The sequence below is a fragment of the Exophiala aquamarina genome (genome assembly GCF_000709125.1).
Source record: "Exophiala aquamarina CBS 119918 chromosome Unknown aczIA-supercont1.9, whole genome shotgun sequence".
Lineage (NCBI taxonomy): Eukaryota > Fungi > Ascomycota > Eurotiomycetes > Chaetothyriales > Herpotrichiellaceae > Exophiala > Exophiala aquamarina.
The window spans coordinates 1,133,970-1,159,687 of NW_013550579.1; the positions used below are offsets into that span (position 1 = coordinate 1,133,970).

General features: G+C 49.7%; 9 protein-coding genes across 9 annotated transcripts; 5 read left to right on the top strand and 4 right to left on the bottom strand.

The window, feature by feature from the left end:
* Positions 1 to 2,363: 2,363 nt before the first annotated feature.
* Positions 2,364 to 3,101, bottom strand: A1O9_09372 (uncharacterized protein; the record flags this gene model as incomplete). Its single annotated transcript, XM_013402065.1, has 1 exon — positions 2,364 to 3,101. One exon carries the CDS (start codon positions 3,099 to 3,101, stop codon positions 2,364 to 2,366), a length of 738 nt encoding a protein of 245 aa, XP_013257519.1.
* Positions 3,102 to 3,999: 898 nt separating this feature from the next.
* On the top strand, positions 4,000 to 4,689 carry A1O9_09373 (uncharacterized protein; the record flags this gene model as incomplete). Its single annotated transcript, XM_013402066.1, has 1 exon — positions 4,000 to 4,689. One exon carries the CDS (start codon positions 4,000 to 4,002, stop codon positions 4,687 to 4,689), a length of 690 nt encoding a protein of 229 aa, XP_013257520.1.
* Positions 4,690 to 5,151: 462 nt separating this feature from the next.
* Positions 5,152 to 5,838, top strand: A1O9_09374 (uncharacterized protein; the record flags this gene model as incomplete). Its single annotated transcript, XM_013402067.1, has 1 exon — positions 5,152 to 5,838. One exon carries the CDS (start codon positions 5,152 to 5,154, stop codon positions 5,836 to 5,838), a length of 687 nt encoding a protein of 228 aa, XP_013257521.1.
* A 2,227-nt stretch (positions 5,839 to 8,065) lies between these two features.
* Positions 8,066 to 10,011, bottom strand: A1O9_09375 (uncharacterized protein; the record flags this gene model as incomplete). The annotated part of the gene is made up of 3 exons (XM_013402068.1): positions 8,066 to 8,348; positions 8,388 to 8,821; positions 8,944 to 10,011. The coding sequence occupies 3 exons, from the start codon at positions 10,009 to 10,011 to the stop codon at positions 8,066 to 8,068; spliced, it is 1,785 nt and encodes a 594-aa protein (XP_013257522.1).
* Positions 10,012 to 11,087: 1,076 nt separating this feature from the next.
* On the bottom strand, positions 11,088 to 14,309 carry A1O9_09376 (fanconi anemia group M protein; the record flags this gene model as incomplete). The annotated part of the gene is made up of 1 exon (XM_013402069.1): positions 11,088 to 14,309. One exon carries the CDS (start codon positions 14,307 to 14,309, stop codon positions 11,088 to 11,090), a length of 3,222 nt encoding a protein of 1,073 aa, XP_013257523.1.
* A 1,469-nt stretch (positions 14,310 to 15,778) lies between these two features.
* On the top strand, positions 15,779 to 16,431 carry A1O9_09377 (uncharacterized protein; the record flags this gene model as incomplete). The annotated part of the gene is made up of 3 exons (XM_013402070.1): positions 15,779 to 15,920; positions 15,977 to 16,249; positions 16,301 to 16,431. The coding sequence occupies 3 exons, from the start codon at positions 15,779 to 15,781 to the stop codon at positions 16,429 to 16,431; spliced, it is 546 nt and encodes a 181-aa protein (XP_013257524.1).
* Positions 16,432 to 18,417: 1,986 nt separating this feature from the next.
* A1O9_09378 (uncharacterized protein) lies at positions 18,418 to 20,031 on the bottom strand (the record flags this gene model as incomplete). The annotated part of the gene is made up of 3 exons (XM_013402071.1): positions 18,418 to 18,561; positions 18,621 to 19,080; positions 19,133 to 20,031. 3 exons carry the CDS (start codon positions 20,029 to 20,031, stop codon positions 18,418 to 18,420), a joined length of 1,503 nt encoding a protein of 500 aa, XP_013257525.1.
* An 840-nt stretch (positions 20,032 to 20,871) lies between these two features.
* Positions 20,872 to 22,333, top strand: A1O9_09379 (uncharacterized protein; the record flags this gene model as incomplete). Its single annotated transcript, XM_013402072.1, has 3 exons — positions 20,872 to 21,258; positions 21,300 to 22,180; positions 22,240 to 22,333. 3 exons carry the CDS (start codon positions 20,872 to 20,874, stop codon positions 22,331 to 22,333), a joined length of 1,362 nt encoding a protein of 453 aa, XP_013257526.1.
* A 912-nt stretch (positions 22,334 to 23,245) lies between these two features.
* A1O9_09380 (uncharacterized protein) lies at positions 23,246 to 25,084 on the top strand (the record flags this gene model as incomplete). Its single annotated transcript, XM_013402073.1, has 3 exons — positions 23,246 to 23,365; positions 23,422 to 24,913; positions 24,960 to 25,084. The coding sequence occupies 3 exons, from the start codon at positions 23,246 to 23,248 to the stop codon at positions 25,082 to 25,084; spliced, it is 1,737 nt and encodes a 578-aa protein (XP_013257527.1).
* Positions 25,085 to 25,718: the final 634 nt, after the last annotated feature.

Consider the following 25,718-nt stretch of genomic DNA (forward strand, 5'->3'; position numbering starts at 1 on the left):
TAAAAAGACTGTTTGGAGTGGTACCCGTTCCTCAGGTCGAAGATGAGCTTGCAGAGGCCCAGGCGTCTTCACGTCACCGCAACTAAGACAGGGCAAAGGGCTACCATCTCTCGAGACTTGGACGCCTCGAGCCATTCCCAGGCCCCCATATCAAGCTAGAACATTGCAGGAAGAGTCAGAAGGGTGAATGATGCAAATGAACCTATACTTGACCATGTCGGCACTTTGAGAACAAGGAGAGGTACAATTTATATACCCAAATGCAGCCTCAGTCGTCCATATCTACGCAAGCTCTTCTCGCTACCTATCAAATGACATGTTCTACGTGTATTTTCACGGCCGTCGAGGCCATTGAGTGTCATGACGGCACAACCGCCGACGAAATTCACAATGGCACCATCCCTGCATATTAGATGGTCTGACCACATGGGGCATGCAAGATTTGATCTGCAATTAATGTGCGGCCTGGGGACTCTGAGAGTTCGAATATGCAGGTTCCCCGAGAGAAACGTCAGCGGAAGCAAGGTATCATGACAGGGCGCGATGTTGTTTCCCTGCGCTCCTCCCACTTAAGTCTGAAATCCAGTAACTTGAATACTAACATGTTTGTTTCACCAAGGAGGTTCGGCCTGGCCTTGCATTGGCCAGTCGCCTCTCAGTCGAAGCCTGGTTTACGCAGCGCCGTCCCAACGGAAACTTAGACAAAGCTCCAAACAGAGCCATGGTGTGGTTAAGGCCTTGCCAGCTATATCAGAAGCTTGATCGTCGTTAAGTATACTTGGAGAACAAGGCTTTGCTCCGAAGCGAAACTACTCGATTTCACGATTTTCAGTTGCATGTTCTCCTACCATACTCGTTACCTTAGGCATACAGGTGTTTGATTAGAGGCTGAGAGAATGGGAATATCACCTTTGACGACCAAGTACTAGCTGAGCAAGCTTCCCTCAAATTCAGCCAAGTCAAATCACCTGAAGGCGACACGCGGCAGGTGCAGACCATCTATCTCCAGCATGTTTTGACCCTTGTAAAGGACTCGGCAGGACATTGAATTTGCCAGAGTGACACCAAATGAGCGGTACTTCTCGAAATCCGGAACAATCCTCCGCGACTTACCAGCCACTTGGTTGGCTCGAAGGGAAGTTCAAAGCCCTGTTATTCTTCCAGGCTGGTTTGGTTCAGTTATCACGATATGCGTCTGCGATCGGCGACTTTGTTGAGAGCGGTAGATTTGATCTGCGAGCACAACCAGTGGTTATTTCGGCGACTTGGCTTGACCAACCTTATGCTTCATTTCTCTGCTCCGTCTCTTTCTCTTCAGTCCTTTGGGTGGCTTGATTGCTGCTTGCCCACGGAAAAGAACGGATGAAGCTCGACGTTGATGTTACAATAGTGCAGATCCTGACCGCCAGCTCGCTTTGCAAAGTTGGACATCCAATTCTTCCGCATGTTGAAGGCTGATAATTCCTTCTCCATTTTTTTTAGCCGTGGCGACATTGAAACTTTGAAGCCGGCTGAAGTGGTGTATGTGTGCATATCGGTCGTAGCCCGACGGGACATAATCATTTGATCCCCCGTCAACCGAGCGCTCAGACCCCCTCCGACTGCGTTTATTCAGACCAACGGATCGTGATCCAGATCGGAGACTCACCGTTAGGCCTGGCGCCAGAGTAAATGAAAAGCGCTAAGCGAGTTGTTGCATAGAGTGGAAGCTGATGGTCTTGCGCATTTTCGCCACACCAGCGAACACTCTGTTGAGGAGCGGGTGTTGGTTCTCAAACCAGATACGGAGGCAGTCCGCCAAACCAATGTCGCAAGAGGCCCACCACGAACGATCGCTGATCAATCAACCCCTACAGGAAGTTGAGTCCCGCCTCGTCAGCCAAAGCAGGGTGAGGAAATAATTTTGAGGATTAAACCGAAGCTCGATAACGGTTATTACTTTCAGTGTTCAAGCACGGCACCATGCGAGACTTGTCTCTGACTCGACACGAAGTGTGCCATTAATGAAACCCTGGACGGGAAGAGGAAGGTTGCATTGAGATCGCAGACTTGAAGAAATCTCCTATTACAGGTGAATCTTGGAGGGTTTGTTAATTTGCCTCCGAAACTGTCGCGGACGGGCCATGGTTGCTATTCTCTAATCACTCCTCGATGATGCCTCAACGTCATCATTGGCGGCTGTAATCTGTTTTGCTTCAGCGAAAACAGATCTCGAGCTCACCAACCGCCTCGAGGCCTTCATGCGTATGTTTAACTCTCGGTTGCCACTTCACGACTGGGACATCAAGGAAGGTTCCCGTATCATTCCCTTCACACTAAGCCGTACTTTACGTCCATGTAGACTTTGGGAGTAGCGCCCGCTCCTAGTAACTTGGTATGAATGCCTCTTGGTTCTGCACTTCTATAACATTCCCATCTGGGTCCGCTGTATACAAGGTCGGTGTGTTGATCGGTATCAAAGATTCCGTGATCAGATCGATCTCTTCCGGACTAAGAAAGTCTCCAGCCTGATCAAAGCCCGTCCCGAGGGAGAACCAGCCGTTCAGCACGAAAACTTCGCCGGGGGCTTTCAGAATATTCGCGCCCATGGCCTTGAGCCTTTCATGCGTCACCGTCGAGTTGGGCACCACCATTCCAATATGAGATAAAGTATTAGGGACTCTGAGCCCGGACGGCAAGTCCCAGTTCGGGTATTTTAATTCGATGAGCTCGATGAGGCCTTCTCCGTTGTTTTTTTCGCGATTCATCTCTTCACTTGTCTGATAGCCGCTTCCGTTGCGACCACCATGCGCGTGACCAATGTAGGCAATAGCGAAGTTCTCGGACACGTGGAGATTGAAGAGCAGTCGGAAACCGAACGCTTCGCGATACCAGTTGATACTCTCGGTCATGTCGCGCACATTGATACTGATATGATTCATGAAATATGCTACTGTTGTAGGGTCGGAAGGTGCTTCGTCTCCAGGTTCAGCCCAGGGGTATTCTACCTCTTCTCCTTCGGCGCGCTTGGCATATTCGTGAGGAGTTGCACATGCCCAGGCTTGGGCCAGGCATTGCAATGTGACGAGTAGTGTTAAGAAGGTGAAATTCTTGTGTGGCATTTTGCTTTTGTGGCGGAATTGTTCTTGATGATTTGTTCGAATAATGAAAAGGAATTCAATAGTTTATTAATAGTTTATCGAGGTCGTATTGGCCCTCATTCACTGCTGCCGTCGTTTCCATATTCCTATAGCTATTATTTCACTAATGCCGTGTCTCAACTTCTGTGGAGCCTGTAAGCGGGTATAGGAGCTCAGCCTCATCGGTTGTATGAGGCCTCGTGCGCTTATAACAGTTATAGGCGCTCCCCCAACCCTATCCAAGAGAGCTCGATGTTACACAGGATGAATTAACATCCTGGTCGAACAGAGTGTAGGTGCAGACGGCGGAATAGGTCGAGACGATCTCACTATGTGACATCATCTTTATCACGGTTCCGCCGCTCGGAAGACGGATTCCACAAACCACCCGAGGTTGTGTTCGACGGTTTGTATCATTCTGCCCAATGAATCGGGCCTCTTTCCTCAACTATGACATACTAGGCGTGCCACAGTGTCAGCAAGATCTAGCTTCTAGAAGAAGGGATCGTGTACATCGGTCCCGAGTCTGAAAATTTGTGGCTGGGTATAAGGTGAATAGTGGAAATCCTAGCGGAGCGGGATTTGGGTATGTAGTCGAGTATACATTTTTAGTGACACTAAGTGCTTTTTACTAAGTAGAGAGGAGCATGGGGCATATCTCTCGGGACCGCTATGACCAATGATGCAGCTCGTGACCTTGAAGACGGAAAATGTCTTGCATGTTACGGCTGAAGATGGCCTTCCAGAGCCTAGGCGAGTAATTGACCGAAACTCAAGCATATAAATATCCTAAAGATACGTACTTATTGATTCGCCATGGAATCATCTAAGTAACCCTTCTTTCCGAAATTTCCACTTTCAGGTTTTGCATCCCTCCAACATGGTCGCACTATCAGGCCTTGTAATTTCCTCTTTTGCTTTGATAGCCCAGCGGCTTTCTCCAGCATCTGCACAACTGCTCCCTCCTGGCATGACAGTGGGTTCAGACGGGCCGGCAGATGAGGCAACTAGAGGTTACTGGGTGAATCATGTCGGCTTCAATGTTCGAAACCTCACCGAGAGCAAGAACTTCTACGGCAACGTTCTTGGCCTTCGTGAAATCTTCACGATCCAGTATACACCGAATTTCAGCATGACCTATCTGGGGTACCCGCAGGGCGGCCGGAATGGGTCCGGCTTTCAGTCTGGAGAGGAGATGCTGAGAGACAAGAATCAAATGGGCGGCCTAGTCAAACTGTTTTATTTCGCAGTCCCAGACAGGTTACCGGTCGCCTCCACAGAACGGACGAGCACATTCTCAAACATCGGCCTGATCGTGCCGGATATCCAAGCAACGCAGGATCGTCTGGAGAAACATGGTGCTAAGATAGTGAAGCGCCTTGGAGAAACAACGATCCCGCTCGATGGACCTATCGCCACCGCAATGAACGTTGGTCCAGCGTCGACGTCTAATATGACTGAAGGAGAAGCGCTAATTGAGGGCCTCCAAACCACTTCCTTCGAAAGAGTCCTGTTTGCGGAGGATCCAGATGGAAACTTGATAGAAATTTTGGCGCAGAATGGATTTTAGAGGAAATAAGTAGATTGGAAGAGCTATTTGCGCAACTGAAGAGCGATTGTTACCTATTCTCCTCATCGAAGCAACTGGCCACTCGAGAAACTAAAGCGAAGCTGCCTTATACATGTTGAAGGATGTACTGGCATGATTTTAGAAATTCGATTCTTGGAAAGGGAAACAATAACCTGCCCCCAAGGAAAAAGAATCCTTTTGGGATGTACGAGTGTGAAGATACCTGTGTAGTTCATACGCGAGATCGGGAGGTCATAACAACGCGCCAAGGCCCTAGTCCCTACTGAGTAGGTATGACGATGAATGGTAATTAATTAATATCAGCAATTTTAGATTCACTTTTGTCGGTAACATTCGTTTCCCACAGCACAGATATTTGATCCTAGAGACTGCGTCCCCCCGTAGACTTTCTTAGAATTACTGTCCTTAATCTAAGCCGAGAGAAATCGGGGCTAGTTGAAAATGCCTAACAACGCCCCACTCCCAACACCGACGCCAGAAGAGCTCGACGACCTGATTTACTTCTCCCGCGTCGGGGATCTCGAGTCGCTAAAAGCGTCTATCACGGAGCTCTGCTCGACACATCTCTGCGCACCGTCGGTGATTGTGGCGACGGCGATTGACATCGATGATGAGGGGCTTGGCTCCCAGTCCTCCCTTCTGCACTACCCGGCGGCGAATGGAAACCTCGAGATCGTCACGTACCTGCTGAGCCTGCTGGCGCCCTCGGAGTCCCTACACGGAAGCCCGAGTGGAACGACGGCTGATAAGAGCGCGCCGCAGCTGGTCAACCATCGTAATGTCAGTGGGAATACACCGTTGCATTGGGCTGGCGTCAACGGCCATCTGGAGGTGGTTAAGAAGCTGGTCCTGGCTGGTGCGGACCCGACTATCGTGAATGCTGCGGGCAGGGATGCCGTCGTCGAGAGCGAAGCTAGTGCTAAGGAGGGCGCTGCTGAATGTGCTGTGTGGCTGTTGAAGAACTGTGAGGACCTCGAAAAAGGTGTCGCTGGTGGGGATGGAGAACAAGAGCAAGAAGCAGAAGTGGGAGAAGGCCCAGACAAGGACGAGGGCACGGGAGCAGCAGATGATGTTTCTGATGCTGCTGCTGCTCGGAATGGTTCAAAACGAGGCTCAGAACAGACGTGATTTGTATCATGCGACAACTCTCGTTACACGATCTTTGGCCGAGATCGAATACTCCCCGACGTGAAATATGGAATCCACATCCAAGACGACCTGTCACCATATTCTATGCTGGAGCCTTTCCTCAACATATCTCACAAACATTCCTCTTGGCCACAGCCGCAATTTCAATAGCAAATGGCTGGTCCGATACTACGAGGCACGCTCTCCTAAAGGGAGACAATAACAGCCCTCGCCCTCTTTGCGAAGACAGGATGTCGTTGGGCATGTCTCTCCAGTCTCGGTATCGACAACACAATGCCGTTTGATACATACGCCGACCTCGCGCTATCCGCCCGCGCCACAAAACGTCAGCTTCGACCTGAGAGTAGGGAAGACGGAGATTCCAAAACGCGCAGGCACCTGTGTGATGATGGTTGATTACCTACCTTGCTCAACCGCTTGCCATCTCGGTTGGCGTGTGCATAGACGTCCACGGTGGTTGTCTGTAGCGGCAGCGGATTGCTCAGTGTCGTCTGCAGTGTGAGTGCCAATGCGGCCAGGACAGCGACGGGGTGCATGATGTTTGAGGGTGGGCGTCGATGATAGAAATGTACACAAGCACCTCGGCAGTCGGCGAGTGGAAGGAAAACCTGAAATGCCTTGATGAGAGCCAAAGACTTGGACGTAGTCCTTCACGCCAGCACAATACGCAGGAGTCTCTTCTGATATGACTACTTGCTTGCCTTTGCAGCAGCTTTACGACTATTTATATCTCACCTTTGGACTCTTGCTGATAACCACCAAGCCACGAGGATCGATCTCTGAGCTCCATCCGACTGTTCACCCATACGTGAGCAGCAGCTTGTCCACTATCGTCCGGAAGGCACACACGCCAACTGGTTCCTTCGTTCCCTTCAATCCTCCACGTATTACCTCAGAAGCCTGTTCTAATCTCAGCCGAAAGAGCAAAAACATTCCATTTGTCATTTAGCGAGCCTACGGCATCCTCGCTCGCGCTCTGGCTGGCAGACCTCGTCACCCCGTGTTCGTTCACTGCGTTACAATCAACTTCAAGTTTTACCCATTCATCTGACCGTCCACACAACACCGTGCTGCACTGTGTTTTTGTCGGAAGGTCAGACATCGCGAACTGACCACGCTCCTGGTGCGAAACTTGCCTCCTAGTATTTTAGGAAAGTCGAGTGTTGCCGCTGGCCCGAAACGGCACCCAAGCACTCTAGGGAGTGTTCTTCTCTGTGTGAGATGTACGTGTATGTATGATTTGGAAACCACACGGTTATATCTCATAAGTCAAGTGGCCCCCATGTCATAGCATGCCTGTGTAGGATAAGCAGGCTCCAAGATAGAAATGTGAGTCGATCCTTGGCCACGCTTGGCGCCTTCCTACGAGGTATCTGCTACCTATGTACCCTCGGCATGTACTGTAGTTAGCATGGTGGAAAAGTTGTTGATGACGCCCCACACAAACCGCCTGGGATTGGCCGTTCAAGATGCTTTCCATGATCCAGGCTCTACGCCACTCCACACGACTTCGTGTTTCTGCATGTCCCCGTGTTTCTTCCTCAGAATGGACGCTGAGGCAAACTAGGACTCAGCTGAGGTGAGCCTCCGCGACAGGGGCCGAGGCCCCCTTGCGAAAGCAGGGCATGCATGCAAGCAATCAGCTATCACTCGACACTCCGTACTCCTCTGGGAACTCGAAAACGAAGGGCAAAGCTTCGCTTGTGCTACGCCAACGGGGCCGTCCGCGGGAGATGTTCCGCTAGCTAGCATTTTTACCTGGAACCTCGTACTTTCTACTTAGTTAGATGCGGACAGAACCCAGCATGGGCGATGGGCGATTGCGTCGCGTTACTGGCTGGATACGAGGTACTATGTGCTTTAATATTCCCCTTTCAACTGTGAGACACCTACGTCTGAGCACTGGTTAGGGTCGTCAGGCTCCTCGTTCGCTGCCGTGAGGGTTGTTGGCTGGACTCAGTCCACTTGTGATGTATGCAATGAAGTCCGATGCAAGATGGATGAACAGAAAATGCAATTGTGGACGATCGGCTCTAGGTGTGCTTCGATTCGCGTCGTGCCAATGGACGAAGCAGGCTTGGGCCGGACGTTCGTGGTGGAATCCTTCTTGTGCTTCCCTGTGCCAGCGACCTCCCTTGTAGCTTCAAATATGAAACATAGTATAACATGCGCGTGAGTTGAGCGGCCCGCTGTCACCTGACACCTCTTACCAGGCATCTCTCCTCCATAATCTAACCTTGAATTCGTTCTTCGGATTGTAAGCGCCGGCACCAAGTTTCCGACCGGGGTGCACCCATTTACCGCCATTACTGAGCGGGACCATGTCCCACTGCATAATGATTGCGGCAGCAAAGACAATCACCTCTCTCTCCGCGAAGGTCTTGCCCTTACACATCTGTTTCCCACCTCCCCAAACCTTCATTGTGCCATACTCTACCCTCACATCTGCGTTGGAATCGTCTGAAGATGTGACAGGGAGCGTCTTCTCGCTCGTGGTGTCATTCGCTGCTGGCTGGTCTGGTTTCGACCAGAATCGTCTCGGATCGAAGCGTTTCGGGTCACGGAAATATCGCTGGTCGTTCTGGTGAATTCCATGTGGGATGCAGATCAACTCTCCCTTAGGTAGGAAATAGCTTTCTGGTGCCTTCTTTCCTAATAGCTTTGCGTCCTCTTCGGATTCAGTGACGATAAAATCCTCACCGATCATCTTGAAGCTGGAACTTGCCGCCTCAAGTCGTAGGCTCTCAAAGAAGGCGCCTTTGAGTAGTGGACATTTATGCCACAGAGAATCTAGGTCGATGTCAAGTTGCGGCGCATCTTTGACTGGGAGCCCGTTGTCGGGGGGTTGAACGAATCTGACATATGGTGCAATCTCGGTGCGTATTTCTGATAGGAGCGTTCGGTCAGAATAGACATAGAATATGAGCCAGAAAATTATTTGATTTGCATTGGCGTTCATGGCCTGGAAGAGGGATCAGCGATGAATACTGGCAAGGAATTAAAGTTTCAATCTGAAGCAAACCGTACTGGCTTGCTCGCACTGATGGCGATGCCACTCTCCTCAGATTGAGATGGACAACTCACCCACAATATAGCAGCATTTCCTGTGGCGAAACCTCGAGGTGGAGTGCCAGCTTTCCTGAATGCCTTCAGACGATCAACAATGACATCGGACACATCGGACAAATCCGAGTATTGAGTACCAGGATCTTCGCCGTCGAGATGTTTTAACAGCGCGATGTGGTGTTCTTCGACAGCATGCACCACTCGCTCGCGTGCCTTGTATGGTCCGGCCATCCCCGGCCACCAACTGGGTGCTCCTGTAACGAAGATATTGAATTTCGCGTCCATTTCCCACAAGTCAGAGAGAATGGTAGGATTATTCTCAAGAAAGTTGTGGCCAAAAAGGACTAGGGTTGCGATATCACCCACAAAGTCTCTTAGCAGAAGGTGTAAGCTAGCTTCAGCAATGAATGGCTTTGAGCCACTGCTGTCACTACCAGAGATGATTTCGACTTTTCCCGCACGTTCCCAGATGGATTGATCAACGTAGCTTCTAGAACCAGAAACTAAGTTCCAAGTTCTCTCTTGAATGTTTTTGACCGTTCCTTTAATTGCATGCGAGACAAAACTTTCCCTCAGCATTGTGTAGAGCACTGCGTGGATTTCTCCCCACAGCAGGGCAGGATCCATTGCTCTCATTGTTCCCTGATCATCCCAAACAGTTCTCATGACATGAAAGATAAAGGAGTCCATGTTGACGGGAGCATGTCTGTCAAAGAGAATTTGTCGGGCTAGACTGGGAGAGGTGACAATGTTGTTCTTGACACCACCCATGAGAATGCCGAAGGCGGAGGCTTCGGGACCAAGGGGTCTGGCCAGCCTCTCGAGGTACTCCGTAGCTCCTAGAGCGAAAGGGACAGCATGACCGAGCCAGGGAATCCAGTAGGAGAGCAATGGGACAGGCCTGGTGTTGTTCGAGGAGGATTGATTCCTTCCAACGGTGGCTCGATATCTCAAGGCTGTGATTACCCGTGTGGCGATGCACACAGTGGCAAATGCAGTAATAGCAGCAATGAATGGGTGGCCCATTGCAGTGGTAATTAGCTCTTGTAGTAGAGAGTTTTCTCTCTGTCCCCGTGGGAGTGACATGGTGGCGGTGAGCTCTGGTCAGCTTGCAGTAAGGCTGGACGCGATCCAAATAAATGATGAAAGACGAGAAGTCTTGCTTTTATGCCTGCTATCAGTAAGTATTTACGAGGTGGTACTATCTAGCCAGAAAACAAACCGATGCGCTATGTGGACAGGGCTTCCTCGTACGAATTTCTGCCGGATATGGTCCTGGTGGTTTGTTGAACTCGCACCTTGTACTCCGTACATGAAGGGTAAGTTGTCGGAGGTCGGCGTGCCGAGCTGACACCCTATGTCAGGGTCCACACGTAATTACGAGAAAAGGCGCTTCCTTATTCGCACAGGTTGATTTGGTGTTGGAATAAGATCCTGGCTATCAATCCATAACGTCGTTATTGCGGGCAGATCCCTCTCGCTTTCGCTTTCGCAAGCTTGCAGCCCTGTTGAAGGATGAGCCACCGACCTAGCGTGTTTGCCTTTTCTGGAGTCTAACGGGGTAGCCGGCTAGTGTCAATCAAGAGATCAGCAATCACTAGACACTGTAAAGAGTGTGATTCGGCCAGGATCCGAGCGGGATTAGGAGTACTTGCACACATGATCCCTCGGGATTTTATGCTCTGCGCTTGAAGCACCCAGGTGAGGGTTACGAATAAAGGTTTGGCATTCAGGAGGTACTTCGGAGTACTCACTCGATCAGAGTAGAAGCGGGAATTAATTATGCTAGATGCCGGATATAAAGCGGCCCGGTTCATGGCTCAGGTATCAGTCATGTAGCGAAAAAGTCTGAACAATTACTTGAGCAAAGCAGAGAACCATCGAAAGGGACAAATCCTTTGAGGGATCTCTTACAGGCTAATTTTCGGCCGCAGTCGAAGTAACCTGGGCACCGCTCTCAGCTCCCTTACGAGTTCAAACACATGGCTGGAAGGGATGGTTCTCCCTGTACTGATAAAGCCCCTGATACATGGAGCAAGAGATCGTTATTCGAGTAGTCATGATGAGCACCTAGGTAGAGAGACACAGTGCCTTTCTATTCAAAAGCACTGACATTTCGATGTCACGCTTGCTTTCATCAATTGAGTGGTCATAATTGTTCGTCAGTCATCCTCATCATCATCACTGTCTATAATGCGTCTCCTTCGGGAGCCCCTTGCCAGAGGAACCGCTGTTGCACCATCTGTCTTCATTCGAATACTCTTGCCCAAGATGTATTCCAGTTCGGGCATGTCATCTCCATCTCCGAACCCAAGGCTGCCCTGAGAAGCTTCGAAAAGCTCCGTAAGATCTAGGGTAGGCTTGTTAAGGACATCACCGTGTCCACTCAAGGGGTTGCCTCCTCGAAACTCTTCGCCGGTGCCACTACTCTTGCCAGTAGACTGCACTGGAGGAGACCCAACCGAGTCACAAGACAGCGTACTGGGCGAACGTCTAGTCCTGGTCTTGGACTCTGGAAACGTGCCTGGGTCGACATATTCACTTAGAGACGAGTCGAATTCTGTGTATCTTGATGGTCTAGTCCAATCCTGATGTGGGTTTCGCATTGCTCCGTAAGCCCTGACCAGATGATTCGTCATCCGCGAGTGCTTGATCAAATCGAATGGGCCTAATACCTGCTGCTGCTCTGGAAAGGCATCAAGCCGAACAGCCTGAATAAATTGGTCCTCCTTTCCGGCCACACGAATGTAGTTTGACTCCAGCTGTCCCTCTTGGTCCCCATTTAAAAGCACCTCCTTCACTGATGGGAGCAAGGCAATGTCGAGATCGATCTTGCATTCACTGAGGGGGTTGCGCGTTTTCAAACCTTTCCCCTGCTTTTTGCCAGCTCCAACAAAGGCAAATCCGGTTTCGACCCCGTCTGGCATACGGAACTTCTTCTTCGGCTTCTTTAAATTGTTGCTTTTCTTCCTGCGCGGCTCGATGGTCCCTGCCTGAGAATTTTCAATTGGAATCTCAACCACTCTTTTGTCCACCACGGGCACAATGTCTCGAGGCACAATCCGTGGTGAAAGATCGTCATGGAATTTAAAGTCGCGACCGCTCTCGATTTTCGCCTGCATCTTTTGGTAGTTGTCCTTCGCCTTCATGTAATCACTCTCTTCCTTTCCACGCATCAACAGTAGGACAATATTTCCAGCTCTCTTGCGACCTGTCCGGCCCATGCGCTGTAACATTCGAATTGGGGATTTCGAACAATCATAGCAAACAATTAAGTCCACCTCCCCAATATCGAGGCCCTCTTCTCCTATCGATGTCGCAACAATCGTGTTGAATGTTCCGTCTTTAAACTTTTTGATAACATCCAGCTGGGTTTTTTGGTCCATCCCTTCGGAGCCTTTCGTACCGGACTGCCCAACGAAAACACGAGGCCTAATCATTGGACCATGCCGCTTGAGCACTCTCACAATCTCTTCGGCGCTGTCTCTATAGTGAGCGAAAACCATGATCCGAGTGTTTGATGTCTTCGAGCCTGCCTGCCCTTCTCCAGCGTCCATAAAATGGTTCAGGATGACTGTCTTCAAGTATGACAACTTAGGGTGGCCAATAAAGTCAGGGTTGTTGACCCAACTTCTCAGGCGATTCATGAGTTTCTTGAAGTTCTCATCTTCTACGATCTGTTTGGCGTATTTGCCTCCACTGCTGGCGCTATCTGCAAAAGCTTTCATTTTACGATAGAAGGGACCAATGCCATGGTATTTGAGCAGCTCTAAATTGTGGGCCAGAGTCATCATCACCGTGGCTACGGCCCTGACCATACCCTTGATTGCAAAGCTTGCATTCCTACCAGCCTCTGATTTGGCCCATTTGTCACATGAGGTTTTGAGACCAAAAAGGGTGATAGACTCGGGGTTTTTTGTCCAATACACATTTTGCGAGCACAGCTTGGCCAAGAGTGGCCTTGTAGCAGCACAAAATAGTTCCAGGCACATCGTGACCTCGTCTGAATTGTCGAAGATCTGAGTTTCAACGTTTCTGGTATGGACAAAATCCCGGATGTCCATAGAGTCTTCGGTCCTGATTTCGACTCTAGCGATGCCAAGACCATCTATCACCGCCTGCACCGACTCTACAGTCGATCCAGGTGTGGCAGTCAACGCGAGAACCCGAAAGCTCGAGTTATAACGTCTCAAGAACCTGATAACTTCAACGTAGGCGTAATTTCCGGTGGCCTTGTGGGCTTCATCAACCACAACCAGCACAATCTTCTTTGGGTCGCACATGCCGTTCTTCAGGTCATTGATCAAGGTTTGTGGTGTCAAGAAGAATACTCTCTTCTCTTGCCATTCTTCCGCGCGGATTCCTGGCGCGACTTCACCAGTCAGCATAGTGGTCTGTGAGCGTGGGATGCCGGCAATATTAAAACATGCGTCAACTTGTTGGGATACGAGTGGCTTCGTAGGCGCCACAAATATGATCTGAGCGTCTTTAGTCCATCGAAACCAGTTCAACATCACGGTAGCGGCTATGAACGTCTTCCCCAGGCCAGTTGGTAGCGCGATGAGCAGATTGTTGAATAGACCTTTGTGTACGATGTTGTACTGATAGTCTCTGATGCGCCCCAAATTCGTAGGATACACCCATGTGGCCATGGCTTCAGGGTTGAGACGGTGATGGGTGGGCGGTTCATTTCGATTTAAAAGAGGCCAAATGTGGGCTCTTGACTGTGTTTGTGTCATTGCAGGCGCTCTTTGCGTTGTTTGAATTCCATGAAGAGTGGTCTGGCGAAAAGATTGCGATTTCTGAAGGGGAACACAGTTCATGGGTCCAGAGGAATTCGAGAACACAGTTTCGGAACCGAAACTCGTAGTCACGTTCTGAACTGTTTGGCCTGCCGCCGCTGCAGCCTCAAAGGCTTGTAGCAAGACCAGGTCGTCTTCCTCATCCTCAAACTCATCAACGGTACATGAGCTCGGTTCAGGCTGTAGTGGTTTCTTTAAAGGCATGACTTTACCTTTCCCCAGTGAACAGGCCGGAGAAGCGGGTGAGTCGGCTCGGGGCTTCATCCAGCGTGGACCTCTTATTCTTGAAGGTGAAGACCATTGTTGAGTTAACTGGGTGACAAAAGTATTGGTTGTCCGATCTCCGTACTGCGGAACGTGAATGCGATCCTCATATTTTGACCTGTGCGCCTCTGTAGATCCTAGCCGACTCTCTTCTCTTCCATGATCAGGGTTTGAGGGAAGATCATATTCTTCGTCATCTGATTGGAATTGGTTGGTACGCTGGCGTTTTCGAGATCGACGAGGGTTGTCGTCTTGGGAGCTGGGAGGTAGTGATTCATCGTCTAGGCTGATATCTGCGTCGTCGTCAAGGAAGTCCATGTCGATAGAGGGAGCAACGCCAAACTTGTCTCGACTTGGTGTCTAGATGTATTAATGGGAAGTCGGTTGCGCCTGGACAATAGTCAGGTGTTCTTGCACCAGCAGAACGCGGTTGGCGTAGAGACGCGGGTGCGCGTAGTCACGTTGTTCTATGGCGAGTCATAGAGCATGAGGTGCATTTTCATCATCGTGGCTTGGCAGTTTTGGTCGGCAATACCCAGGCGAACCTGGTCCCATGTAGGGCCTGCATGGCACTCCCTAGCAAAGGGATAGTCTTACAGTAGGAGTATGGCGCTTTCAAATTGCTTACACTGCGGTGCTAGGTGCTGTGTTTTCCCCATTCTGCTTCAGGAGCAATTGAAGTCCTATTCGTAACTGCTGCTTGAAGTTCTGACCGATTTACCAATATCTTCGGATACAACAGAAGCAGTATGGAGTACCCCGTCCTGTGAAAGCTTTCCCACCCTGACGCAAGGGAGAGCAGAAGAGGCGACCAAGACGAGAACAATAATGACTGATGCGGCTTTCTCGAATCATGTGGTTGAGCCGCGAGCGCCTAAACCAGTCTCGCGGAGTCCGGCAACCGTAAGCGAAGTTAGCAAACACGAGACAATTTCCGACCACAGCTGAGAACTAAGATGAGCTTTTGCAACACCCCAATTATTTTTCTTGGTACCGATTATTATGACAACACGAATAGCCTTCGGCCAGCTCGGGGAATTACTTTACGCGCCGTCAACTGTCACCCTTTTCTATTCACAGACCATGACATATGATGATGTACCTCGGACCTCGTACCTCATATTGTTGGTAGGAAGTATCAGTCGATGCTGCAAAACCCAACATCAATGTGTGAAACCTGCAGGAGTCGCCACAAACAAACCAGCTGTTGGTCTGCTCTTGTTGGTTATAGTGGACCACGAGATAAGCAAATCAGCTTCAAGTCGGTTCGGGTCATGAAAATCAACCAGACTTTTGCAAGTCCAACCAAGAGGCACGCGAAAATCCGACCAAGAGATTCTAGGACATTGGCCAGGGGAACAAGGCTTAGGGTCTTAGCATGGCCATTCCTATTCGAAGATGCGCATCTAAGCAAGCCACCCTGTAGGCTTCCGAAACACTAACCTTGAGAATCAGGCTTTCTGGGGAGATTGACGGTGGAGATTTTGAGCACAACCATTGACGAAGCTGGTCTCCCATTCCCCGAATACGGGATGTACCATATATCTACTTTTTATTGTCGCGTTCTCTCTTTCGCGCTGGCCCGATCAGTCTCTCAAGCGCATCTGCATCTGGTCTGCTTCTGTGCTGGCATTCTGCCAATTCCGTTCCTTTCTCAATTACTTTCGATTGATCGACTGTCCCTCGTTTTATTCCATTCAACCTCGATACCAATTTTCTCGCCCCGATTCTCTTCGAAGATTTACGTCGCACCCAACAGTTTAAGATCGTTGAATCCCTCGAACAAGATGCGCTTCTTCGGACTTCTCGCCACTTTCGGATTGGTGGCCCTTGTCGCTGCACAGGACGCAAATTCCACCGAGACAGGCACTACAACCGCGCCCGCCGCAACCAACTCTTTGGATCCTCAGATCAGATGCCTCCAGAAGTGTAAGTCGAAGATCAACATACGACGCTAAACATGCGCTGAGTCATTACTTGAACAGGTGGTTCCGCCGACGTCTGCTGTCAAGCAGCCTGTGTCAACGTTCCCTGCCCCAGCCAGCTTCAGGCGAATGCAACCACTGAATGTGCAGCCCAATGCCCGCAAGGAAATGGCACAGCAGCTGAAACGGAGCAGTATGCTGAGTGCCAGTCTGCCTGCATCAGCTCCTACTTCCTCACAGACACCGCCACTGCAACAGCCGCACCGACAGGAAGTGCAACTGGCACAGCAACCTTTGGAGGCTCCAGTGCAACAACTACTGGCTCTTCGTCAGGTATGTTACATTCACGACTTCGATACTGTGGCTAAGACTAACTGTTGTTAGATAACGATGCCGCGTCAAGCACTTCTGGCTCAGCCGGCGCAGCATCAACCGGTAACGGCGCAGATGCTCTTCACGTTGGTGCCGTCGGCCTGGGCTTTCTCGGCTTGGTTGTTGCTGGATTGGCACTGTAATTGGTGAATTGATCATGATGATTTGAAACAAAGCATTGATTGAAGCGCAAATGCTTTGAAACTTGGAGTTCTGCAAGCAGGGCCATTTTAGCCATTCTTCGCCTCCGAGACTCGCGTCAGGTCTCGAGGCACTTTCACATGGGGAGATGAATATTAATAGCAACCTATGACCTTGTTTGGGTTTGGCGCTCAATACGGAGTATTTCTGGCTATGCGTAGGGCTGGATCAACACTACCTGAAGCAATTAGATATAATGTGAACCCCTGAAGCGTTATGGGTCCAATAGTGTTCGAGAAAGCAATAGAGGAGAGTCTCGTGGCTACACTTTCATAATCCCATCGGTAAATAAAATCAGCTTTACTGACACATCGCAAAATCGACTAATCATTGACTCGAAGGTCAATGCGACACAATTAGTTGTAATTAAGGCGTCATTACGATTAAGAGGATTATCTACAACACCGGTGGTAGACAAGAAAACACATTAACGGAGAAAGTTATAGGAGCAAAACAAGAGCATATCAGCGCGCAAGATTGCGGGCAAGGTCATAACTGCCGAAGATGACGAAGACAGAGAAGACATCGCTAAAGTGCTTCTATTGTGACCAGAGCTTTATATGAATCCAGAAGCCACCAGGCTATAAGTGAGGATGAGACAATCATGGCTCAGCGCCTGGCGCTGACGGATGTTAATAGATCTAGTGGAGCACCACATCTACATGTGGTGGTTCGTGTCCCATATACTGTCGGAGGCGGGATTTTGCCTTCGAAGACAGTAGAATACACCGTCCGAATATCTAGATACTCGTATGCTGGCTGGTCCTAAGCGTGCTTTTCCTTGTTAATGCGACGGCATGTGTGCTCCCCGTCCTACATTCGACGGCTTAAAGTCCTCGGATAATGAATGAATTATCTCTTTCCATCCTTTTGTTCGCCGCGTATAATATTCTCTCTAGTTGCCATCTAATATATCTTCGTGCGAACTACACCCCTTCTCGCCATGCTTGCTAGTCGTCTGATTCTTAACTCCATTTCTCTTTGTAGTAGGGCGACCTTATGCTACAGTAAGATCACACCATGGACTGGCCCTCAATTTCAGTACCCAGCGTGTGGTGTCAAGATGCATCTTTCTGCTCCTCTAAATTTAATACGGAGTCTTTCTTTTAGCCCTGCCTCTTATTCATCAATATCTGACATTACTCCTTATCTTGGAGACCAGGGTCGCCGATTTCGCCCACAGGAACATCCACAACACGGCACGATGCATATTGAATGTGATATAATGGACGCATTTAGTCCCGAGGTGGCAGAAGGTCTGGATCCACAGGCACTGTTGAGGAGGGAGAAGGTGCTAGGGATGGAGCATTTTAGTTACAAGAGAGCATCTACAACATCATTCATTATCGTACCGAATATTAAGTGCTCATTTACGGAGATCTATGTCCTACCCATGTCCCCTGATCGTCGGAGTGGTCCATATTTCGAGGCTTGGGAGTGATTCTGGCAGAATTCCCAGGTCCTGTAGGGCAGGGGATAAGTCTACGATATCGATTGACCTGAACAAAAGGGAAAGAGTGAAAACCTCTATGGCTCAGTTGAGATATAGATGGCCCTATGGTTTGATAGTATAGTGTTGGAGTCAAGATACAACTAGGGCATACTAATACTACTAACACATGACCACCCTAGCAAATATGGATACTAAAATACGGGCCGGACCAGAAGACCTCCTGTCTTGAACCATGAAAAAAGCCACTCTATCAGCATTTGGAATGCTTTGAAATCATGGAAAGGGGCTCCTGGAGATCAAGTTCCCAGGAAATGTCTATATAAAACTAGAACAGAGTCTATAGAGTTGAAGAAGGCAGAGATTTCATATATCGCGGAGCGCATGTCAAAATGGAGTTAATCCACTTCCTCCAATATATCGAGATTAATTGAGCTATACATACATATGGACTACGTTCCATGAAGCCGCGTTATAATCATCTGGGCCTAGTTCTGATCCACATGTTCATATCATGCTGGAACGTGAACCAATAAGTCGTGATGTGCCAGGGTTTGTCAGGGTCGACGAGACCGACATCAAAGTCACGCAGTAGCTGAGCAATGAACTTGTGAATCTCCACCTATTTTGTACATGATCAGTATAGCTCGAGAGGCGTGCAGGCACAATGGTACGACTTACCAGCGCTATATTACGTCCTACGCACATTCTTGGACCACTGCCACCAAATGTCATATTGATTGAATCCATCAATCGGGTTTTTTGCTCGTCCTCGAACCACCTCTCGGCCCTGAAATCGTCCGCATCAGCGCCAAACACCTCCTGATCCCGATTCTGTGCAATGGGACTGACTCCAACCGACGTGCCTACTGGGATATGTTTGTCTTTGACGATCAACCCTTCCGGGGCGTATCTTGGAAGCTGATAGGCGATCGATGGCAGAAGTCTCATTGCCTCTTTACAGACCGCGATCAGGTACGGGATCTTCTGGGTGTCTTGGTACTTGATTGGCATTGTGAGTCCCATCGAGTCATAAAAATGATCAACAGCTTCTTGTAGCTTTTTATAGACGTCCGGCCTCGAACAAATGTAGAACAGGCACGTCCTCATACCGATTGACGTGGTATCAGCTCCTGCTCCACTACAGAAATATTGTTATTTACGACTCTGTTAGTATATTTCGAAGCACATACACAATATTCAGAGCTTCTGTGAGAACATCTGAAAAGGATACTGGCTCGCCTTTATCGTCCTTCATGCGTATAAAGTGAGCGAGCATATCATCTCTGACAATGGAGTTAGGATTTTGCATGCGGTCTCGGACCCGTTGCGAACTCCAGTCCTGAAACTTGTGGAGTGGGTTAGCGCGTCCCAGAAAAGCTAACAGATTCGTCATCAGTTTGTTGTTGACTAAACGAGTCTGCCCTGGAAAATGTCCCATATTGGACATGAGGAAAAACCCGTCAAAGATGTCTTTTCGAACGCCCATGACATCGGTTCCAGTCTCAAGGTGTCCAAGCTTGGATCCATAAGCCAGCTCACCCACGACGTCGAAAGTCAAGGCATTGGTCCAATCTGACATATTGATCGACTTCCCAGCGTCGGCGTGCTGTCGTAGCCGTAGAAACATAAGATCTAAACAACTTTGGATGTAAGGCTCAAACTTGATGATAGCCGACATAGAATAGGCGCCGGAAACGCGTTTGCGCAGAACGGCGTGGACTTTCTTCTGCCGTGTCGAGAAAAGGCTGGGCGAACTGTCCGGAAGGTCCCAAGTCTTGTACCAACTTGTCTTTTCAGCATTGTGGCCGTGGCCGTAGAGCTGCTTTGTGACATGGGCGTCAACGACAGATAGCTCGTTCGGTGCTATACGAACTATGGGTCCGTATTTCCGGTGAAGTTCCAGAATGTCTTCGTGCCAGCTGCCTCTGAGATAGTGCAAGGTGCGCCACCACCCGCTTAGCTTGGCCAGCAGAGGTCCAGGAACATGTTCCAGGGGATGAAAGTAGAGGCGGTAAAAAACGAAACTCAAGCCACAAAAGAGCAAAGCACCTAGGGGGGCTTCCACAACCACCTCGCGAGAAGTTTGCATTTTTTCAAATGGCGCCGCGTTTGCACCAAGGAAGCCAGCAAAAAAAGATGGATAAGGAGCCCGTTGGCATCGATAATAGCCCCATTGAAGCAAGAGGCTCGTTAAAAGTAAGAGGCTACTATGATTTATAATTTCTCGTACGCTCAAAGAACGCGTCGAGGTGTTAGTCCGGAATGGTAAGGCTTCGCAAGATCTCGTGCATCGAACATGAAATGAAGGTGAAGGTGGGGGTGGGGAAGTGAGGAGGAGTCCCTTTTCTGGACAACCGTGCCAATCAACATTCGCGACATACAATCCACAGTCGGACGAGAAAGCAGCAGAGCCGAGAAAACTCATTGGAGGGTCATGCGGAAGTGCCATTAAATGATGACTGAGCGTGCATACAGGCGAATCGTGGGTTCTCTGCATTAGTGCAAATTCCCCCGTGGAGTCAGGAGCCCCGGTCTGGGCTCCCCCACATCAGGACTCGAGGCTTTACAAAGCCTTCTAACTTTAGCCAGCACATTCACGAAACCCTTGTACCTCAAAGCCCCCACTTTCGGCAAGAAAATATGGATGTCACGACGAAGCTGCACTTCCCGGCATCATATAAGCGACAGAGTGGTCATCAAGAGGTCAAGGCCGAGGTCGTTCCACTAAGAGTTGAAAAGACAATTGACCATTTCCTGGACCAACCAAAATACAGCTCCAGTGGCTTTGCTAGGGACAAACAATGAGGCTAGCAGAAGAATAGGTTCTCCTGTCTCTTCGTTGTCTTTTTTCCCATCAATTGTGCGCCAAGGATTTACTGAACGTCTACATTCTGAACAAAACCCATCCCGACAACCAACATCAGCAGCGATGTCTGGCTCCGAAGACTGTGAGGTTCTTCTGGTAGGGGCAGGGCCGGTGGGCCTCCTGACAACTCTCTTTCTGGCCCAATCGGGCGTGAACGCAATTCTTATCGACCGCCTTCCAGACATCGACAATTCGCCACGCGCCATGGGGTATGGCGCTCCTGGGATTGTCGAGCTGGAAAGAGCTGGAGTTGCGGCCGACGCACGCAGAGTGAACATGGAGCCCATTGATTACGACGCTTGGATCAAATGGATCACTATCGACAATAGGCTGATTGCGGAGTTTCAGCCCGAGGACAAACTTCCGGGGTCGTACGATATGGTTCTTTGTGGACAATTCACGTTGGCAAGGATCATCCAAGAACACTTAGGTAGATATAGTTGTGCAAAGGTACGTGATACATTTCCTGATATGGTCTTCGTTAATTTTAGCTCACGTATCCATATCCTAAGATACTGTTCGAGCACACTTTACGCGATTTTAAGGAGGAAGGAGACTCGTTACGAGCAATCTTTGATACGCCGACCGGCGAGAAGGCAATCACAACAAAGTATCTAGTCGGGAGTGATGGCGCCCGATCAACAGTACGCAAGCTCCTCAATATCAGCTATGAAGGCTTCACACTTCCACAATGGCTTGTGGCGTGCAATGTCCGATACCCTTTCAGGGAGCACGGCTTCGGACCTGGTCAATTTATAGTACATCCTGAGCATTTCTGCTTGGTCGCCAAGATTGATCCAACTGGTCTGTTCCGAGTATCCTACAATGAGCGAGAAGACTTGACTAGGGATGAGGTTCTGGCAAACGTCCACTCTAAGTTCGAGGCCATTTTTCCGGGACCTAAGCCCCTCAAGAAAGATTCTTATAAGATCGAAATGGTGAGTCCATATCGGATTCATCAGCGAAGCGCGACAACCTACCGGAAAGGGAGGGCGCTCCTAGCGGGAGACGCAGCTCATGCATGTTCACCATTTGGTGGTGAGTATTGTGCACGTAATCTCCTATTATTAGGCAACGCTGATAAATATTATCCCCTAGGGATGGGATTGACCGGCGGGATATGTGACGCCGGCGGACTCGCCGATTGTCTGATAGGCGTCCTGCGGAAGGGTTGTGACGACTCGCTGCTGGACCGATATGCCGAGATTCGGAGGCAAAAGTACACCGAGATCACCAACCCGGTCAGCTACGGCAATCTCTGCGCGATGAGGGATGTGGATCCGGAAAAGGCAAAAGAGGTCGAACCCTACAAGACACTTAACATATCACGCGAGGCTCGGAGGGAGATAATGAAGAGAGCATACCTTCTTGGGTAAGTTATGATGGTCTAACTGCCTTAGCTCTAACCTCGCTTACTGTATAACTTTACAGGCATGATTTTAGGCAAGATTGGCCAAGCTTCCAGGGTCGCAAAGACGAGAAGAAACAAGCAGCGAGTGGCATTTTGATGGAGTCTATGTCTTAGAGATGAACTAATATCACAAGATTTGCTACCGAAGGGAAAGTTTACTATTACAAGATGTGTCCGCAAATTGTCCATCCGCCCGTATCTCAACCATCATACTGACTGAATGAGTGATCGACCGAAGTCATATTCCTCGGCCGTCTCAGCACAGTAGGCCCTAACTAATTCTGAATGACCCTGTACAGTACCCAGGGTAGAAATTAGAATTGATACAAGTAATAATCGATATAGTCCTTATAACGTCAAGACTAGCAACTCGGTAGTTGATAAGATAGTGATTGAGCAGAAACTTAGATAAAATAAGGCAGAACGATACTACTCAAGCATTCGATTTGCGCGAAAAAGTCGATTTCTGCAGCGGCACTGGCAACTTCTGGCAAGCAGCGGCCAACGAACTGCTTGAAAGGGCCGAAAGTGATGGGCCTAAGAAGTAGAAGCTTAGGCTGACGGACAGCTTCGGTGAAGACGAACGCTTTGACCAGCGGGAGGAGTGGTTTTGGACTTGTGTTCCGAAAAAATCAGTTATACGGGGCACGAGAACTCCCCCGGCTCCAAGATGGACGGTGCAGAAGGACGTTGGCAAAATCGTTGTGCCTATAAGGATTCGGCCAATCGGTTGTCCCAGATGGCCCGGCTATATCACCTGAAGGCTACCGAGACTTAGACTGATCTATGGGGTATCCACGGGGTTTGGACGAGCTAGTGATCCCGGGAGGTCTCCCCGGTCGAATAATGGTCCGTGACTCGCCTATGACCACGCGGGGTGTTCACCCCTTGTCATGTCTCGCGCCTACTTCTGCTTTTTGTATAAAAAATGGCATCGATCGTCCTGTGAAAAAGAACTATTCGGCATCCTTAACTCAGTACAAGTTCTCGAAACTCATGCTAGCCACAACGGAAGAGCTTTCAACCATGGACAAAATGGCCAGCAGCAAGGCAGAGACATTCGAGGACCTCTCTCAGGCCCCAGCAGAAAGCTTTGAAGAGATTGAAGAAGTCCACATACATGCAAAGACGATAATTGCCTCAGTGGTGAGTGGAGTCAGACCTGCAATAGACTGCGACCTATTCTAAGATCTCACTCCTAGGCCATTTGTTTTATGCAATTTGCCCTTGTCTCAGCAACCGTGGGATCTGGTGCCCTTGGGGCAGTTTCTACAGGCCTTTTTGGTGATTCTAGCAAAGGCCCCTGGCTCAACACCATCATTCTCCTCTTCGGTGTTGCGGGTAACCCACTTTTTGGCCAGTCTGTGGACTTATGGGGTAGGAAGTGGATCATTGTTGGAACGAGCTTCATGGGCATTATCGGTTCTATTATAGTTTCCTGTGCACAGAATCTCGCCACCCTGATCGCCGGCTTCTGCGTCATCGGCATCTCATTCACCAGCCAGTTCTGTCTCCTTGCCATCGCTTCGGAAATCCTGCCTCGCAGCCATCGAGGAGTCGGGCAAGTCGCGCTCAGTGCTTCTACAGGCTTCGCGCTTATAAGTGGTGCTCTTGCATGTGGTGCTTTAACCCGCGGAGGCCATGCTGACAATTATCGAATTTTCTTCTACTATGTCGCCGCCCTGTATGTAGTTGCCACACTTGGACTTGCTTTCGGCTACACTCCACCAGCACGAGAGCTTCAGCAGACTCTGACAACACGGCAGAAAGTCCAAAGACTCGACGGAGTTGGTATGTTCCTAGTCTCTATCGGGGCCACGCTGTTCTGTGTTGGACTCCAGTTTTCGAGCACCTCCGGTAGCTGGCAGGATGGCCGAGTCTTAGGCCCATTCGTTGCCGGCGTCACATTGATGACTGTGTTTGGGATATACGAATGGAGGTTCAAGAAAGATGGTATTCTCCATCACGACCTCTTCCGCCATCGCAACTTCGCTCTCTGTGTGATCATCGTCGGACTTGAGGGCCTCTCCTTCTATACAACCAATGTCTTTCTCATTTTGGAAAGCACGATCGTCGAGGGTACCGACATATTCCAGGCCTCGCTCCGCCTCGCCATCCCCTGCTCCGTCGCTTCGGTGGTACTCCTTGGCATTGCCCTTCTGCTCACCAGATTCAGAAGAATTCGAGAGCCACTTGTGTTTGGCTTCGCTCTGTTGACCATCTCGCCTGGGCTTATGTCGACAATCACTTCGAGCTCAGGAGCTGGTGCTTTCATTGGATATCCCACCCTTGGTGTCGTCGGCTTACAATTTGCGCTGGCCAGTGTTGCTGTGGGTGCACAGTTTGCTACACCACCGGACATGATTGCTGTCACCTCGGCAGTCTTCGCTGCGGGCAGAAGTCTTGGAGGGGCGATCGGAATCGCTGTGAATTCCGCTCTTCTTTCCAATGCGTTATCATCAGAGCTGCCGAAAAAGATTGCAGCGGAGGTCCTTCCGCTGGGGTTAGAAGCAGCCTCGCTACCAGCCCTGATATCGGCATTGATGGCGAATGACCAACAAGCTTTAGCAGCTGTCCCTGGAATTAGCCCTACCATCATCTCCGCTGCTGCGCAGGGCATTAAAAGCGGGTACGCTGCTTCCTTCAGACCGGCCTGGATTGCGTCTGCTGCCTTCGCTGCTGCCGGAACCATAAGTAAGTATACTCCACGTCTTTGCAGTACTTCGTTTACCATTCTTAGTTTGCATGTTTGTGACAAATCCTATGAAGGAGTTCACTCCACATATCGACGCTCCGGTTGAGGCAGAGTTGATAGAACTTCAGGAGAAAAAGGAAGCTCTCGAACGACGTCGTCAAAATTGCTGAACCATAGGATGGTACTCGACGGTGGCCATAACAGCGTCCGACCATAGCCATGCTCACTATCCGTAACTCCTTGTTGACGGCTTCCTTGAACATTTCATTGGAACGACCAACTGCGTCACCTTGGCACAACGGTCACGCAGGTTGCTTGTCTGCTTCCTAATATGCGACGGGAGGGTGGTGGCACAAAGTCTGACGTCCACAATTACTTCTTGTATTAGTGATGTTTCCACAGCACCTTAAAGTAAACCGAGGTGAATTACCGAGGTCCGAGATGAATATTAAAGACCAAAGGCTCTAGTCCAGCTCAGAGACTAGCAGAACGCTCTGGTAATGCCTTCGGATGTAGATGATGCATAACTTTGAGTAAGCCGGACCCTTCCATTCTGCATAATTCTGGAGTAGTCAGCAAATCCAATGGCGATGATCGTGAAATCGAGGCCTAGTTATAGAAGCTGTCATGTAAGCCCCTGCAATCCAAAGGTTAATCCACTCAAGCCCTCCTCGAGGTAAGTATCCAAGTCCAAGCAACTACCTCCTCCTATTCGGCCAGCCTACGGCTCCCGATGTGGGGTTGAGGGAAACGCTCACCGTGACAGCCGTGGATTAACTGCCGGAGTCATAAGCAACGTTAAGG